Here is a 17740-nt window from a genome sequence, read left to right as displayed (position 1 = left end):
GTGTACGTGTAAGATAAGATGGAATCATAACTTTCTTGTTGGACACGCTTTACATTCAACTATAAATACATGAGTTTTAAGCCATTCTGCTCATTCTTTCCTTCTGCTATGGCTGTCGTCAACTTTCCCTGTCTTTAAAAAAATTCTATATTGATTATTTTTTTATTTATAATAATAAAGTCATGCCCCGTTTTAAGTATTTTAACCCCTGATTACTGAGTTGATGCCCTAACCGATTGATCTAGGGCCACGTAACGCATGTCAAGGCTCTGCCCGACTAAGTATGTTGGGGTTCTGTCTCGGGTCGTATTGATAAAGTTGAATTTGGGTTATTATATTTAACGCGAGTGCATTATATATTTATTAAACAGCTCAGGAGTTATACCTAAGATTCTACCAGAAGGCTTTTAGTTGAACCATAAAGTTACAAAGTGAGTCAATTCTCTTTTCTCACAGTTTGTGAGTCATTCTTCTTTTTATCACCTTTTGTGATACAATTATATTTAAAAAATGCTTTTCAAAATCTTAAATGATTATCAGTTATACTTACAGTGATTAATTTTTTGTATTCTGCAATAGCTACCAGTATATGAGGCTTTGTATACATTACTTGACACTCGTTACTATTGGTCAAAAAGTTAGCCAATAGTAGCATGACCACAAGCACGGGAGGGGGGGGGGGGGATTGTGTCCTAGTAGCCATAGCCTATAACTAATATTATTTTTACATTAAATCATTAATAAGTTTAATGTATGATTGAAATAAATCTAAATGGTGTGTATATAAAATAGATCTTTATTAATCATTATTAAAATATATATTAGAGAAAATATATTTAATAAACCTAAATTACTATTAACATTATAAAATAATGTTTAATCAATAAATGTATACCATAATAAAATATGTCAAATATAATATATTCTACTATACTGAGATTATATTTTTAGTCTTAGTCACGTTAATATATTAAATAATACTATCACAATTATTTAATTAATATATTATATTTGATAAAGTTTTAGCTATTAATTTGACAGAAAATGGTATATTTCATTTTCTAGGCTAATTAGTTTTATGTCATAGAAAATATATTTGACAAAGTAATGTCATGGGACACTACTAAGTTCAGAGTCACTAGTTGAGAGAATGATCAACAGTGATATGACCAGTGTTAGGATCTGAGGCTGTCATGATTTGTGTTTGTTTGCATAAAACGAATAAGTGCAGCGGAAATGGGTAGCAAACTTTGTAAACACAAACAAAGGAAAGTATAGATTGATAAACAATTGCTTTTCATTGATTCAAATGATTTACATAAAAGCAAAAGATTACAGTAAAAGCTTACAATCTAAACTCCCCCTCAGCCTGATACACCAGAGTTGGTTGCACAAGATGAAAGGATGAATTGAGGAGAAGAACTCACTCAAAACGATCAAGTGTAACAGTACAGAGTACTGTCATACTTATAGGCAAACCAAACTACTGATATACTTCAGCTGACGTCACCATGATAGTGACATCTAATGACCTAACAAACTACAAATACTGTCCTATACAAACTACTGTTATGTAACATCTGATATTCACTAACATACAAATCATAAGGAAAACTACTGCTTCACGTTCCACTGTTGTAGCCTTAGCACAGATGTTGAGTCTTCAGTGCTTCATTCAAAGGTGATCAGTCTTTGAGAGGGCAGTGCTTGAAACTTCAGCAGCACTTAGGAAACAGCAGTAGATAGAGCAATAGAGTTTGTCTTCAGCAGTTGTTAGGTAATCATCAGAGTTTGGTTTATCAGTTGTTGTAGTTGAGCAGCACTTAACATTTATCAGCTGTTAGATAACCACTGTCAAGGGGAGAGATTAGAGTAAACTGCTGCTTATTAGGAGTCCACTGATGGGATCCGGTTTTGGCTTTACATTATCTGTTCCTCTGTTAGGGTTCAATCCCAACAATCTCCCCCTGGAACAGATAATGCCAAAACCCTTCCTTATTCAGGACCTTTATTTTTCATCAGAAGTTCCATTGCTTTTCTTTTAAAATCTTCCTCAAAATCCTTGGAACTTGTATCATCCTCATCCCTGCACAGTGTAAGCTCAAGGAGATCCTGTAGATCTTCAGCACCTAGGCCTAGTGCCTGATTCCTTGATATATGCTTCACATCACCATTGAATCTGAGCAAAGTCAATACGTGGGTCTTTTGATCAGACATCCACTTTAGTATTTTTGAACTCAATGGGTTTCTTGGGAGAGCTTTATTATCTGATGAACTTGAAGTGATTGGCCTGAAGAAGTGAAGAGCAGCATCATGAGCTTCAGACACTCGTATGAATGCTTGTTCAATGATCTTGTTGGCTTCAGCTATATCTGCTTCAACTTCTTTGTCAATCAGCTCACTATTTGTGATGCCTGCTGATGACTTTTGGCTTACTACTTTAACCTTTTTGGCAAGGACTTGTAGTTTAGCCAATCTTTCTTTATCTGAAGCTATTTTCTTCATAGCTTCTTCAATCTGTTCAGCTTCTTTGTTCTTATCTACTCCAGCAGATAGCATTTCCTTCTTTTCTTTACTCAGCTTTGTGACAAAATCTTCTACTGTGCTGATCTGTGTTTTGAAAAGTTTGACTTGCTCTTGAAGATTTTTGTAGTTAGACCTTTTAGGAGAGTTAGAGGCTTTCATCCTCTGCTTCTCAAGTCTTTTATAAGCTTCATCAGTTTGTTGCCTAGACCATTTTGATATGGCTTCAGCAGTGCCTATCTTAGCATCCACCAACTCCCTCTTCTTTCTTTTATACTCAGCAGTGAGATCAGCAATGAGTCTTTTGTACTTACTCCAGTTTGGAGCAGTTTTCTTCTTTGAGGGATCATTTTTGATTCTTTGGATCCTTTCAGCCTCATGCTTCAAAGCTACTAAAGGCCATTCTTTAAACTGGGATTCTTCAGCAGAATAGAACTTTTCTTTCATGATGAAGGCTAGAAGTTGATCTCTCAATCTCTTCTTTTGATCAGCCTTTTCTTTGTCTAGCTCTTGTGCATATTCTTCCATCTGCTTAACCTTTGCAAGGTAGAACTCCAGTCTATTCGCAATGCCTTCTTCGCTTAGCCTTTCTTTCTCACTGTCAATCTTGGCTTTAACTTTAGCTTGCCTTGCCTTTATCTTGAGATAATCATTTATATCTTCTGGAGCTATATAGCCTATGAGTGAGGAGAATTTTCTTTTTGATGGATCTGTTTCTGTATAAAACTGCCTCATTTCATTTTTAATGGCTTCAAGCTCCAGTGGATACTTTTCAGCATTCGGATCATGTATCCCTTCATCGGCAGTGATTGGCTTTCTTTTTCTGCTAAAGAGCTTTGGTTAAGATATAGGAAAGGATAGAGCAGTGGTGGATGGTTGACTAACAACTGTTGAAACAACTGGTGTCTCAACTGCTGTTGTCATTACAACTGCTGATGTGTCAGCAGATGTCTTCTGCTTTTGAGCAGGGGATGGAGGATGTGATGGTGGTGGTGACTCATCATCAGGAATGAAAACCCTTCTCCTCTTTATTTGAGGGGAGGCTGATGATGTTTTGGGTGGATCAGTGGTTTGTGAACGTGACTGACTGACAGTAGTTGAAACAACTGGTATTTCAACCACTGTTGTCATTACAACAGATGTTATAACATCTGCTGTCTTCTGCTTTATGGCAGGAGGCAATGGTGGTGATATGATTGTAGATGATGATAGTGGTGGTTTTTGTGTTATAGACACAGATGATGATGGTGGTGGAGCAGTAGTTGTAGTGGTGTGTGTTGAAACAGTAGTTGTGTGTGTTGGAGGTGTATGTGTTGATGTAATGACAGATGTTTGGCTACTGACAACAGTTTTTGTAACTACTGTTGTATCAGCTGTTGAAGTTTTTGTGGATTTGGGTTTCTCAGGTTCAATGTGCATCCCATCTTCTATACCTTTCTTTTTCAACCTGATTTTCTCCCCCTTTTGGCATTATCTGCCAGGGGTGTATCCATGAAGAAAATGGTAGATGGACCTTTCTCACTTTGAGCATTCTGTTGTATGCTGGCCTTTATAGCCTTGATATCTGCTTGAGTATCTTTGAACCGAGATTCAACCATGTTGGTCAACATTTGTACTTGAAGAGCATGCTTTTTAGCAGCCATTTGTTGTTGTTGTTCAAGCATGGGTTGGAAGATATTCCAAAGCTCATTTGCAGCAAATGCTTGTGGAGCAGGTGCTTGAGCAGGAGGAGCAGAAGATTGGGCTATTTGAGCTTCTAACAGCTGCTGCACCATATCTTTTATTTCGGCAACAGAAGATTCTAGATTTTCAACTCTGGCCGTCAATTCGTTGTATCTTGAATCATCACCTAATTTAACAGGATCATCTGAATCCCCACCAGTGGTGGTTGTATCAATGTGTGACTTAGGAGCTGTTGCCCAAAAGTCATCCATTGATGCCCCTTGTTCTTGGTACTGGGGACTTCTTTCTTCAGCAACCGATAGACCTTTGATGGTACCAGTGGTTATATTTAACTCACTGGTGGTTACCGATGTTGCCATGGAAGAAATTGCCTTCAAGGGAGTCTTAGTTATGAAACAACTGTCCAACTGAAGATCTGTTGATCCATCAGTTGTAGTTGCTGCTCCACTTGAACTACCACCAAGAGTTACTTGTAACTCAAGGGGTGTAACCTCCTCAACTGTTGCTGGGATAGCAGAGGTATGCACATCAGACCCAGTCACTTGTGGAGGTATACTCTCAGTAATAGGTGATTGAGAGGAACTGGTTTGTGTCTGTGCCATATCAACTGCATGCAACAGGGGCATTATTGATTGTGGTAATATTATTGGTGAGGGTGTGGGGGTAGAAAGAGACATGTCCTTGGGATCAGGACTGTGGAAGATGGATCCGAGTGGATACAGAGCTTCATAATGTGGTGTCCCTGTGCTTACAACCTGACCCTTTTGTGAGGATGCAGGAGGAGTTTTAGGCTGGGGTTGAGATCTTTCTACCAACTGCTGTGAGGAAGTAGCAGCAGTGGTTTCAGGTGACTTTTGTGCTGTCACTGGCAGTTGCTCTGGGATCTCATCTTTCAGAGTTGCATTTGTTTTGGGTTTGGTGGGTTTTCTGGATGGTTTTCTTTTGGTCTTTTTGGTGGTGGCAGGTGTGGGTTTCAGAGCAGTGGGTGTGCTACTCTGATCACCTGGAGCAGTGGGCTCAGCAGTGGTTTCTTGAGGGTCAGTGGCAGTTTCTAAACTCTGCTCTGCCTCTTTTGTTTTTAATTTTATTGGTGCCATCATTCTTGAAAAAGTTTCTATTGTTAAACAGTTTATTTTGAATGAGATACCTTGTTTGGGCACTTCTGCCTCTTTCTCGACAAATTTTTGTTCAAAATAGTAACTTAGAAACCTCGGAAAGAGCAGAAATGCCTTATTATCAACGTTCTTTACCAAATCATCAAATATTTCCTGGGAGTAGTTATAGTTTTCATTGTTCAAAATTGCATACCCCAGGCATTGGATTTTTGTTGGTATCTCATTGAAGGACGTTGTTTTATTTGAAACACACATGAGCAGTGTGTGGAATAAAAATCTGGGTGCAGAAGGGAAGTAACCCTTTTGTAGGGTATCCCTGTTTGGTTTTTCTGCATAGCCCCTTTTCATGAAATCCTTTACCAACTCGTCTTTTGTAAAAGAGGTTTTTCCATTTAAATCATCGAGTTTAAAGGTTTCAAAGATGGATTTTGGTGAGATGTTTACCTTCTTACCCTGTATCGAGGAGTTGATGGCGGCGATGATGTCTCCTTGTTTTTCAAGGGTGGCATTTTTCCAGAACTCTCTCTGGGTATCAAGGTAAATAGGAGCGTCTGCTGTTATCAAAGTTTTGTACTTTGATGCAGAAAGGATGTCAAGGATGGAGTCGAAAGTGTGGTTATCGGTAGGTTTTGTGAGTATACCTACATAGTTGTCTGGAGCTTTGTAGCGAATCTCCGGTGTTTCAGCGGCCATTTGAGTGGCATCTGCTGTTGTGGTGGAAGAAGATGGTTTTGATTTTGATTTCGATTTTGGTTTCGTCATTTGGATGAAGAAGATCGAAGAAGTTTTTGGAGTTATGAGAGGGAAACTGTTATGAGAAGAGAAATTTTGGAATTCAATTCGACAGTAAAACCCTGTTTGGATTTAATCATGGTTTTATTTAGGGAAAAAGTGATTGCTGATGTGGCAGCGGTTATTTTGATCTGAAGGCTAAAAACTGACCACGTGTCAAACATCTGATGGAATGGTAAATGATGGAGGACAATTGTTTTGAAAACTACTGATGGATCAAGTATCAGTAGTTACAAAGGTAATAAAATGAAATGGTGGGTGTAACAGTGGATGGAACAAAGATTTTAAACATCAGTGTTTTTGAAGAGCAGAGGTTGACACTATAGGAGTGGACAGACTTTAGAGAGCAGATGTTATGGCACAACAGCATTTTAGGAACAACAGTGGATAAGAACCAATTAGGGTCATATATTTAACAACTGTTTGTGCGGCAGTGTTTTGACTTTTGACAAATTCTTTTAGCACCTGTTTGTTCAGATGTAGAAAATGATTTGTTCTTGTAAAAGCACAATCTCTTGTCTATCATCTGTTGAGTACCAGAAATGCTATTCTTAACAATACACATTTTAGATGCATAATATCAAGATTAAATTGTCAGTAGTGATTCTCAGAAATTTTGTTCAAGGTTTTGCCATCTGTCTATTTTTCAGACAGTGGTTTAGCATCCCAGATGATGAAGACATTTCTACATGAGCTGCTCATTTTGTGTCTAATTACTGGAACTAGAACATGAGTATCTCAGTAGTCTAAGTCAATTTGCAATCAATTTATGATCAGTGGAAACCTAACTTGAGCTTAATATGATCTCGACATGTGTGCCATTTCCTTTTGATTAAATTTAAGGATAGTAATTACACACAAAAATAAGGTAATTACATCCAGACCAGAGATGAACTGTTACTATAAAAAAAATGAGTAAAAGATCATAATATATTTTAAAATAAATAAAATACATCTGGTTTTTATTATAGAAGAAAACACCTTAACAAAAATCAAAGGAAGTTTTGAAAAAAAAATCAAAAGGATCCGACAAATTTCCAGTAAATTCATGATCATATTATTCTCAAGTTATTTTGACCATTGTTTGGGTCATTTTCTTGTCAATTGATTGTAAATCCATTTTAGCACAATCACTTGAGATGCCGTTGTTACCAGAACAATTTCTGTATTGATAAATGCACATAGTTGCATGATGACCACTGATGACCTAATCTTTAACCTCAAAAGTGTTTTCTGCTTATGCTCTCTTCTTTTGATTTCAAAAGTTTTGAGATAGCTACACTTTGAGATTTGTTCATTTTCCCTTTTTACCCGGTTTATTCATATGTTTAGAAATACTCACTAGGAGATTTTATTTTGAACATACCTTGTCCATAATCACTTTGAAGCAATGTTTTAAGAAATCTGACCATGGTTGAGCATGTTTTAGTTCAGATCTCACATTACTTATGATTAGGACTGTTTTGACATTTTATTTTTCTCAATATGTGTTAGACAAGGTTGATTTGGTCCTTTTTGTAGGCACTCAACATGCCTTTGAACACATGAGAGATTTTGACTAAAGTTTTTCTCCCTCTTTTCGATATCAGCAGTATGCAGGTGTTTTAGATGAACACAAGTTTTGCTGATCTGAGGTACATACTTTAGTGTTTATTAAAAAAACATCACAAATATCGAAACAACAATTGTAATTCATTTTGAAACATTTAACGATCTCATAATTTATCAGATATTTTGCAAATTTGAAAACTATAAGTGACATATGTATGAAAACATTTGTTGTGTGAGATTTGTGTGTCATATGACATCTTGGTTGAATTACAGAGTTTTTGAATAACCATTTTGATCATGATTTGCTCATTACTCTGTTTTTCAACTGAATGCAACCAACCTTAGTATCAATGAATTTTGAGCTGAACTGTTATGTCAAATAGATTGTTAGATCGAATTTGACTGTCCAAGCTCTGATACCAATTGTTAGGATCTGAGGCTGTCATGATTTGTGTTTGTTTGCATAAAACGAATAAGTGCAGCGGAAATGGGTAGCAAACTTTGTAAACACAAACAAAGGAAAGTATAGATTGATAAACAATTGCTTTTCATTGATTCAAATGATTTACATAAAAGCAAAAGATTACAGTAAAAGCTTACAATCTAAACTCCCCCTCAGCCTGATACACCAGAGTTGGTTGCACAAGATGAAAGGATGAATTGAGGAGAAGAACTCACTCAAAACGATCAAGTGTAACAGTACAGAGTACTGTCATACTTATAGGCAAACCAAACTACTGATATACTTCAGCTGACGTCACCATGATAGTGACATCTAACGACCTAACAAACTACAAATACTGTCCTATGCAAACTACTGTTATGTAACATCTGATATTCACTAACATACAAATCATAAGGAAAACTACTACTTCACGTTCCACTGTTGTAGCCTTAGCACAGATGTTGAGTCTTCAGTGCTTCCTTCAAAGGTGATCAGTCTTTGAGAGGGCAGTGCTTGAAACTTCAGCAGCACTTAGGAAACAGCAGTAGATAGAGCAACATAGTTTGTCTTCAGCAGTTGTTAGGTAATCATCAGAGTTTGGTTTATCAGTTGTTGTAGTTGAGCAGCACTTAACATTTATCAGCTGTTAGATAACCACTGTCAAGGGGAGAGATTAGAGTAAACTGCTGCTTATTAGGAGTCCACTGATGGGATCCGGTTTTGGCTTTACATTATCTGTTCCTCTGTTAGGGTTCAATCCCAACAACCAGAAATATGACCAAAGTCACTAGTTGAGAGAATGATCAACAGTGATATGACCCGAGTCACTAGTTGAGAGAACGATCAACAGTGATACGACTCCAGTCACTAGTTGAAAGAATGATCAACAGTGATTTAACCACCGTCACGGGAACCGCCTAGTGATAGATACCGTTGAATAATAGTAAGATATAACATATATATATATATATATATATATATTACTTGATAAACTTCACTATTAGACGAAAGTTAGCCAATGAGTGATATGACCACCGTCACATCGGAACTGCCACCATGTGACAAATACTGATTGAGTTTTTGGGTAAATATAAACAAATATAAAAACCTTGATGCTGTAAAGTATAACAATATATTTTTATAAAAATGGAATGAACTCGCCAGTATTTATTACTGATAAAATGTTTTCAAAACGCGTTTCAGGCAATTTGCTGTAAAGATAATAGAAGCCAGTTATGGAGAACTGAAGGCTTAAATAAAGTGGCTATAAATACCTGAATAAAAGAAGAAATTTATGTTTTATTTATTTTGGTTTATCCCTATAAAAACAATTGAATGGAATATGGGTTTTAGCCCATTTGTTTAATATTAAAAGTATGATGTTTTACAAACTCTGAAATTATTTCCTAACTACGATCCTGATGAAAAATTTCCCGCTGCGTAATTAATAAACACTGATACCATCTGACTGGTTCACGGCTCTCACTCCCAGGGTGGGGTCGGGGGTTGTGACATTACTTGTCAATCTCATTATCTCAATACATCCTAAGATGCAAGGGGTAACCTAAGAACAATCGATAAGATACGGAATAAAAAATATGCTAGGGACTCTTAGGAAACCTCCGATCGGAGCCTTTACACCTAAACAACTAACACCAAAGACTACCTGACTATCTATCACATGTCAGCTATCTAGATAGGTAGAATACAAAGTCCTAATAAACTCTCAATCAATATTCCTATGGATATTGAGCTCCAGCAAACCATAAACTAATCACAAACACACAGTAAGGGTATGTTTGGTATGGCGTAATGGAATAGATGAGGGAATGGAATGGACGAGGGAATGGAATGGACAAAGGAATGAAATGAATCATTACATTCCATAGTCTTGTTTGGTTACCATGCAGGAATGGAATACATCATTACCTTGTGTTGTTTGGTAGGTAAGAAAAGAGGAATGAATTAAATCGGCGATGGGTGGTGGCGGTAGTGGCGGTGACAGCGATGGGTGGCGGTGGTCGGTGGTAGTGGTGGTGGGTGGCGGTGGTCGATGGGTGATAGTTGTTAGCGGTGGCGGCGGCGATGGTCGGGGTTGGCGGTGGTCTGCGGTGGCAGGTGGCGACGATGGTGGTCGATGATGGTGGCGACGAAGGTGGGTGGTGGTGGTCGACGATAGCGGGCGGTGGCCGCGGAGGGTAGCGGTGGTGGTCGGAGGAGGGTAGCGGTAGTGGTCGGGGTGGCGGTGGTCGGTGGTGGCGGGTGGCGGCGATGGTGGTGGCGATGAGGACGGTGGGTGGTGTTGGTCGACTGTAGCGGGAGATGGCCGCGGAGGATGGCGGTTGTCGTCGGGGTGGCGGTAGCCGGTGGTGGTGGGTGGCGGTGATTGTGGTCGATGGTGGTGGCGACGACAACGGTGGGTGGTGGTCGTCGTCGGTAGCGGGTGGTGGTAGCGGAGGATGGTGGTGGTGGTCGGCGGAGGGTGGCAGTAGTGATCGGGGTGGCGGTGGTTTACGATGGCGGGTGGCAGCGATGGTAGTCGATGGCGGCGGTGGCGGGCGGCGGTGGTGGCGGAGGAGGACGGTGATGGTGGTGGTGGTGGTGGTCGGCGGAGGTTGGTGGCGGGTGGTGGTGGTGGCAAATGGTGGAGGTGATGGGCGGTATTTGTGACGTTGGCTGAGAGAGGGAATGGAATGGAAAAAAAGCAGGGGGAGTGGATGAAATGAATTTGAGGGAATGGAATGACTTATGTAATGGGTGATTCCATTACGTTGACCAACCAAACACACTTTTTTTCATTCCCTCGCAATAGTTCATTCTATTCCACCTCCCATTCCTGCATACCAAACACTACCTAAGTGACCTAATATGCATTTAAACTGAAAGATATTCAACAAGAAGCATATGGAACAAAGGTTAATCATAAATCATATCTAAATATGCGAACACATCAGATCAATTGCAATTAATTTCTTTACAAAAGTGTTAATCCATCAATAATAAATATAAAATTGGGAAATCGCCAAGATTCAACAATTATTCATCACAAACCTAGGTAGTATTGAAAGTCTAGCCAACAATCATGCTCCTAAACATAAGTAATATAAAACATAAACATGATGCCTAGAATTATGGAAAAACAAAGGAAGTTAAGAAACATAAACCGAACAATCCTAATTGACCCAATTCTTGACTCCTAACTTCAATCCTTGATCCCGAACAACTTCTGTATCCCAAAATCGCCCAAAAGTGCTATCTTTTTCATCTAGAAGTAGTTTATGACGAATTAATTGGTCAAAAATGGATTATAGAGATCAATTTAGGGTTTTCCCAAATCTGACGGCCCCCGCGTGTCATGTTTTCACGTGACGCGAGATCCAGAATTATCACAGGCCAGATTTTTCTTTTTTCTTATTTGACATTCATCGCGTGTCTTGAAGGATATAACACTAGATCTTTGCGACACTCTAAGAACATCAGATCCTGATTGTTTTCCATTTTCTTTCATGTCTCTTCCCCGTGCTCGTCTCTTTCTCAAATTTCATCCCTTTTGCACACAAACACCTACAAAAACATCAATATCTGAGTACAAGCTAAAAATAACTAATTACTAACTAAAAACGAATACAATTACAAGGAAAAACAAATGTGTTTTGCAACACATCAATGATTGGGCTAAAAAACCATTTAAAAAGAACTCAAGAAAAGCATATGAGGTTAGAATAATAAGTCTAACTAATTATAACGAGGCCATACTATAACTTTGTTTAGGGGCCATAATGTAATTTATAAACTCATTCTTAAAAGACCCATACATTGATATCTAACCCAATTGTAATGCACTAATCATAATCACGTTTTTACCATATATACACATCATAGAGTTATTAACAATTTGCCCCCTGTGGTTTGGGGGCGTCTGCAATTTACCTCCCGGATAATAAGTTTTCACAAAATGCCCCTTGTGTTTTCCATATTTCACAGCTTGCACCTCTTCCATCAGATTAACATTAGCTTTCATTTTAAAAATATGTGAAAAGACTGACCTACCCGTTTACCAATTCAGTATACCCCATATGGTTTTAATATTTAAACACCCTTTAACAAACTGAATTTTCCACCAAAATCCAAACTCATTACCATATGCAAACCTATTTCCACACAAACTCATGAACCTGCACAAATTATGTATATGTATGCATATTGTGACCATGAACCTGCACTACTATGACCGTGAACATGCACAAACTCATGTATATGTATGCCTATGGTATATGTATGCATATTGTGACACAATAAAACCATGACACAATGAACCAGTGTTGTCACTGCACAAACCCAAGAACCTACACAAACTCATGAATCTGCATAATGCAAGAACCTGGGTCATAAGCATTCTGCCAACACAATGTATGGATAATGCATAAGAACACAAGAACCTAGAAATAATGCATTCTGGACACAAGAACCTACATAATGCATTCTGGACATACAAACCTACAATATCATTTCAACCTGGACATACAAACATGAATCATAACCATTATGGACATACAAATCTGGATCATAAGATCCTACGTAATGTAAGAATACAAGAACCTGGATCATATCATTCTGCCAATATACAAACGTGCAAACGAAAAAATATCATGTAAATCCGTACAACATAATCAGTGTTTAATTATACAATTATGTGCACTAGACTTAATTACTTTATAGTTGAGTCCCACAAGTCTAGCAATATACAGGAAATGCATTTACATTTGCATATTACATGTTTGTATTCGCCGTGTCTCGATACGATGAAAACAATTTCAGAGACCGTTGGTAGATTATCCGGTTACACTATTCATGTCAGGACAGTTTCGGTGCCGCTCCTTTCTCTCCCGGACGTCAAATACATTCCAATTTAATTTATCTTCGTTTCAATTGATGTATGTTTTATACACTTAATCAAAATGGTATGTTCAAATTGAATGTAATGGCTGTTAAGAACATGAATAAATACTTATATGCTTGAGTTTTCTGAATCGAATAAATGGCATGGTAGATTAGGTCACATAAATTTTAATTCAATACGTCGTTTAATCAATTTAAATTGTATACCTACATTCCATATTGATTCACACTATAATGTGAAACATGCGTTGAATCCAAACTTACAAGATCATCATCGAAATCATACCACATGCGGAAACCCCCACGAGGCGTGTGACGTACCAGGATCCAAGCCACCAATCACATTGAACTCGTAAATATATTTAAATAAAACTTTCATTCATTAACAGAAAGTGTTACAAACGTTACATATCATTCGTTGTATACAGCGGAAGTATAATCATTTGTTAAGAGTTTCATAAACCAAATGTACAAAACCGTTAGACTTGTCTTGTGATTCCAAGTATCTCGACCCATGACCACTCCAGCATCCCAGATAGCAAGTCCCAATGATATAAACCTATAGACCTGCAAGCATGCAGACAAGTGTGTCAGACGACGCTGGTGAGTTCAAAGTTTTGTTAACGCGTTTAGCTACCAGATATGTGTTTAAAATAGTTCAACGATATGTTTTGATGATGTTATTAACTCGATTACCGTATGTGGCTACTAGATGTGTTTGCCCAAACCCCAATGCCTCTATTAAAGCATTGGTCAAGTGGTCAAGGTAAATAGTTCACGCCCGTCCATTCCGACCCGATGTGAGGGTGCCAAACCTAATAACGCTATCAACTAAATACCTCGTTGCCTTCCCGGCAACAATCGGTAGATATAAGGGGTCTTATATGATAGAAACTGAGTAATAACAAACATCCCGTTAACCTGACATTCTTCCCTAAAAACGTTACCCGATACCCCTTCCCGGGATGCATGCTTGGGAAAAGAGCAGTGAACTCACCTTGGTTTGTTCGGTTTGATAATGTGCTTCTAGCGTTAATTAATGGTTAGGTCCGTTACACGCGACCTAAGTTACATTGCACATAACCTCAATGTAAGTGTTTACGTTCAAATAGGGTTTAAATAGGATTTTCAATCCCTTAGTATCCAAACATCAGGGTCCTTTATGATTATCGTTTACAGATTTCATCATATAAGACTGAACATACATACAGTAGCACACAGTGGCATGTTAGGTGTTTTCCATGCAACATTTAACAAACTCGAACCAAACCCCCACCTATTGACGGGTGGTCCATTGGACAACCCTTAATGATGTTAAAAGACGTGTTTATCCCTCACTTGATCGCGTAATTATCTTGAATTACATGACTACGGTTGCTTATGTTTCAGGTACAGTTCGGGAGCTAAAAATGGACAAAACACTGCTTTGGACGGATTGGAGTGGAACGGGTTATGCATGGAAGGAAAGAAGAGAAGAAACAAAGAAGTCAGGGCTCCACCGTAATTTACGATGGGCACTGTAAATTACGGTGGCCCTGAAATCTTGCATTTTCCCACCGTAACACAGTCCTGAATCACCGTAGCAGTTTGAAGTCCACCGTAACTTACGGTGGGTACCTGTAAGTTACGGTGGAGATGACGGAAAAATGCGTAACTGCCTCATTAAACCGTTTTTGATGGTTTCTTTTCACATTATTCATCATTGGACAGTTTCTCTGCACTTTGGGGGTGATTTTGGCTGGTTCTTGTTGGTTCTAAACATTTCTAAACATTTGGTTTGTGTTTTCGATTCATATGAACTTGAACATTGAAGTTATGATGATCAACCGAACAATGTCCGACTAAATTTGTGGTGATCATCTTAGGTGAAGGTTTTCTTAGACTCTTGTGTGTTTGTTCCTTTATTTCTAGAATGATAACTTTGTGTTTGCATTGATTATCATGGAGTATGAGTAATTGATTGTAGCTTGTTAATTGATATTGCAATTCTAGTCTAAATCGTACGTTCTTGGTGTCGTTGACAATCGAGATATCACGGGAAGGGTTAGGGTTGGATATTGATTGATTGATCATCGGGAAACAACCTCGCATTCATATAATCCGAGTACTTTGTTCCCTTTTATCACAACAATTGTTTATACACGAGTTATGCCTATGTAACTCTTTTTAGTTGGAATTTCACACAAGTGTTAAAAGAAACTGAATCCTAAGATGGTCATTGTTCTCATAATCTGAATTAAACATCCAATCTTGATTAGTAAGTAATTGATAATTTAGTTTTCTAAAACAACAATCCAAATAATTGATCTTTAATTTCTGCATTTTAGGTTAATTGTAGTTAAATTGCAAAGCTATAAAATCAACACATTCTCCACATACTCCCTGAGTTCGATACCCATTTACCACTATCTATTAGTTGTTATTTGAATTAAATTTGCGTGTACCACGACTGCACGTCAAATTTTGGCGTCGTTGCCGGGGAGTAGTGCGCAACGTGTGTTAATTTAGTAGTTTTGTTTGTTATTTTCGGGTTTACGCTGGTTGTGTTTAGTGTGGTACCACAGGTGTATGCATACTAGAGGTTCTCACAAGTCGTCACCACTATCGTTTGATCTGGAAATTGAAAGAACGCTAAGGCAAAACAGAGTTTTACTAAGAGAAAACATAATCATTGGTTCACCCACTTCACCCATTACACCAAGAAACATCATGCAAGAATCTCAAGTACCACCCACAACGGGTCAAACGACCTGATCTTTCATACCTACTGCCACACAACCATCACCAAATACCACCATACCTAATACCACTACCGAACCTACTCCACCACTTGAAGTTACACCAACCAATACCACGCAACCGATCATTACTCAAGTTGAACCCACGAATACCTTTAACCCTTGTACCACAATTCCACCATTTTCACATTTCTTCCCCCCAACTACGGGTCAGTCATCCTCTAACTTTACAATAGCACCAAACTCAACTATTGTTCATGCTACTTCATCCTTTAGATCACTAAACCAATCGGGTTTTCAATACTCAACTCTTCCCTTTGGGCAATCTTCGGGTATTCAAGGGGATGGATATGATGACAGGTATGAAGAGGATTTTAGAGGGTATGAAGAGGAAGGCTTTTCTTTTGGGGGTGATGGAGGACATTTGGGACCTCAAGGAGGAGCGGGTCAACAAAGTCAACCGATTCAGCAGTTTCAAGACATGGGTAGATTACCGGTTGGGGTGCAACACATTAGACCTCAAGGGCCACAATTGCAACGCCCTACACCGCTACATCAAGTGCGCCCTCAAATTACACAACCACAATTTCAAAGACCGATTCAATAACAACCGCCAATGCATCAATATCAACATCAACCACCGTTTGCACCTCAAGGGCCTATGCAAGGGCAAATGGGTCAACCAAGAGCACCATTGGGTGCTCCTCAAAGACATCATCGTGAAGTAGTACGGGGAATCGAAGCTCACTTCTGGCCTATTATCACTAACAATCCTTCACCGGTAGTGATTCCTCATCATGCGGATGGAAGAACTTTTGAAGTTAGAACAACCGCCCTCCAAAGCCTACCAAAGTTCAAGGGGTTAGCAACGGAAGAAACCTATTTTCATTTGGAGACATACGACTCCATTTGCAACACCATTGGAGGTCAAGGATTCTCTTCGGATGATGTCAAGTTGGTTCTCTTCCAATTTTCTTTGAGAGACAAAGCAAAGAGATGGTTTCACACTCTACCCTCCGCATCGATCTTTACATAGGCCGATATGCAACAAATATTCTTGGATGAATATTACACTTCATAGAAGATCAATGATGCTAGGAGAGCTTTGAGAAGCTTTCAACAACAATCGGGGGAAATGTTTCATGAAGCGTTCGAAAGGTTTAATATGATGTTACGGAATTGCCCTCATCATGGGATCCAACTTTGGGAGTTGTTGAACGCGTTTCACGAGGGGTTGAGTTCGGAGGATGCACGTGATTTAATGTCGATCACTATTGGCACATTCGGTACGAATTATGAACATGTTGATTGGGCATTTTTAGAACAAATGGCGGTGAATTCCAAGAGGAAGGCTCAATCTTCAAGAAGGGCATGGCATGTGACACAAAGGCCGCAAGTGCATGGAGTAGAGAGTGGCAATGTTCAAACTACAAATCAAGTGTACAACGTGTGCACTAATTGTAATGAAATAGGCCACACGGCGGAAGTTTGTGTAGTGGGGGTGGTTGATGAGCAAGTAGAAGAAGTGAATGCAATTCAAGGGGGTGGTCGAAATTTCAATATGAATTCCAACACATACCACCTCGGGTTATGAAATCATCCTAATTTTCGTTACAGAAACGCGGCGAACCAAGCTAACCCAAATGTTCAAGGAGCTCAAGGTAACTTTGCACATCGCCAACAATATAATCAAGGCGATTATCGGGGTGGAAACAACTATGGTTATCAAGGGCAATTTCAACAAACGGGTCAAGGTGGTTTGGGTCAAAATTCATCAAGCAGAAATGAAGTCATGGATATGCTTCGGGCTATGCAACAAGATATGCAAAAACGGAATCAACTTGATGAAGTTCGAATGCAAAAGGATGAGGTTCGTGACAAGAGTATCCAATCACTAACAACCCAAATGGGTCAATTGGCAACCGACGTGGCGGAGTTGAAGAAAAGCAAAGGTCAACTTCCTAGTGATACTAAGGTAAATCCTTCACATGGTT

At 38.8% G+C, this 17740-nt stretch overlaps 1 protein-coding gene across 1 annotated transcript; it reads left to right on the top strand.

Moving 5' to 3' along the window:
• The first annotated feature begins 10431 nt into the window (after window positions 1-10431).
• Window positions 10432-16353, top strand: LOC110944098 (heterogeneous nuclear ribonucleoprotein A1, A2/B1 homolog). Its single transcript, XM_022185813.1, has 3 exons — window positions 10432-10673; window positions 14398-14508; window positions 16023-16353. Exons 1-3 carry the CDS (start codon window positions 10432-10434, stop codon window positions 16351-16353), a joined length of 684 nt encoding a protein of 227 aa, XP_022041505.1.
• The last annotated feature ends 1387 nt before the right edge of the window (window positions 16354-17740 follow it).

This window comes from Helianthus annuus, chromosome 11 (assembly GCF_002127325.2).
Source record: "Helianthus annuus cultivar XRQ/B chromosome 11, HanXRQr2.0-SUNRISE, whole genome shotgun sequence".
NCBI classification, from domain to species: Eukaryota; Viridiplantae; Streptophyta; class Magnoliopsida; order Asterales; family Asteraceae; genus Helianthus; species Helianthus annuus.
Note: the sequence above shows the minus strand (reverse complement) of the source record. Positions and strands in the feature narration are given on the sequence as shown.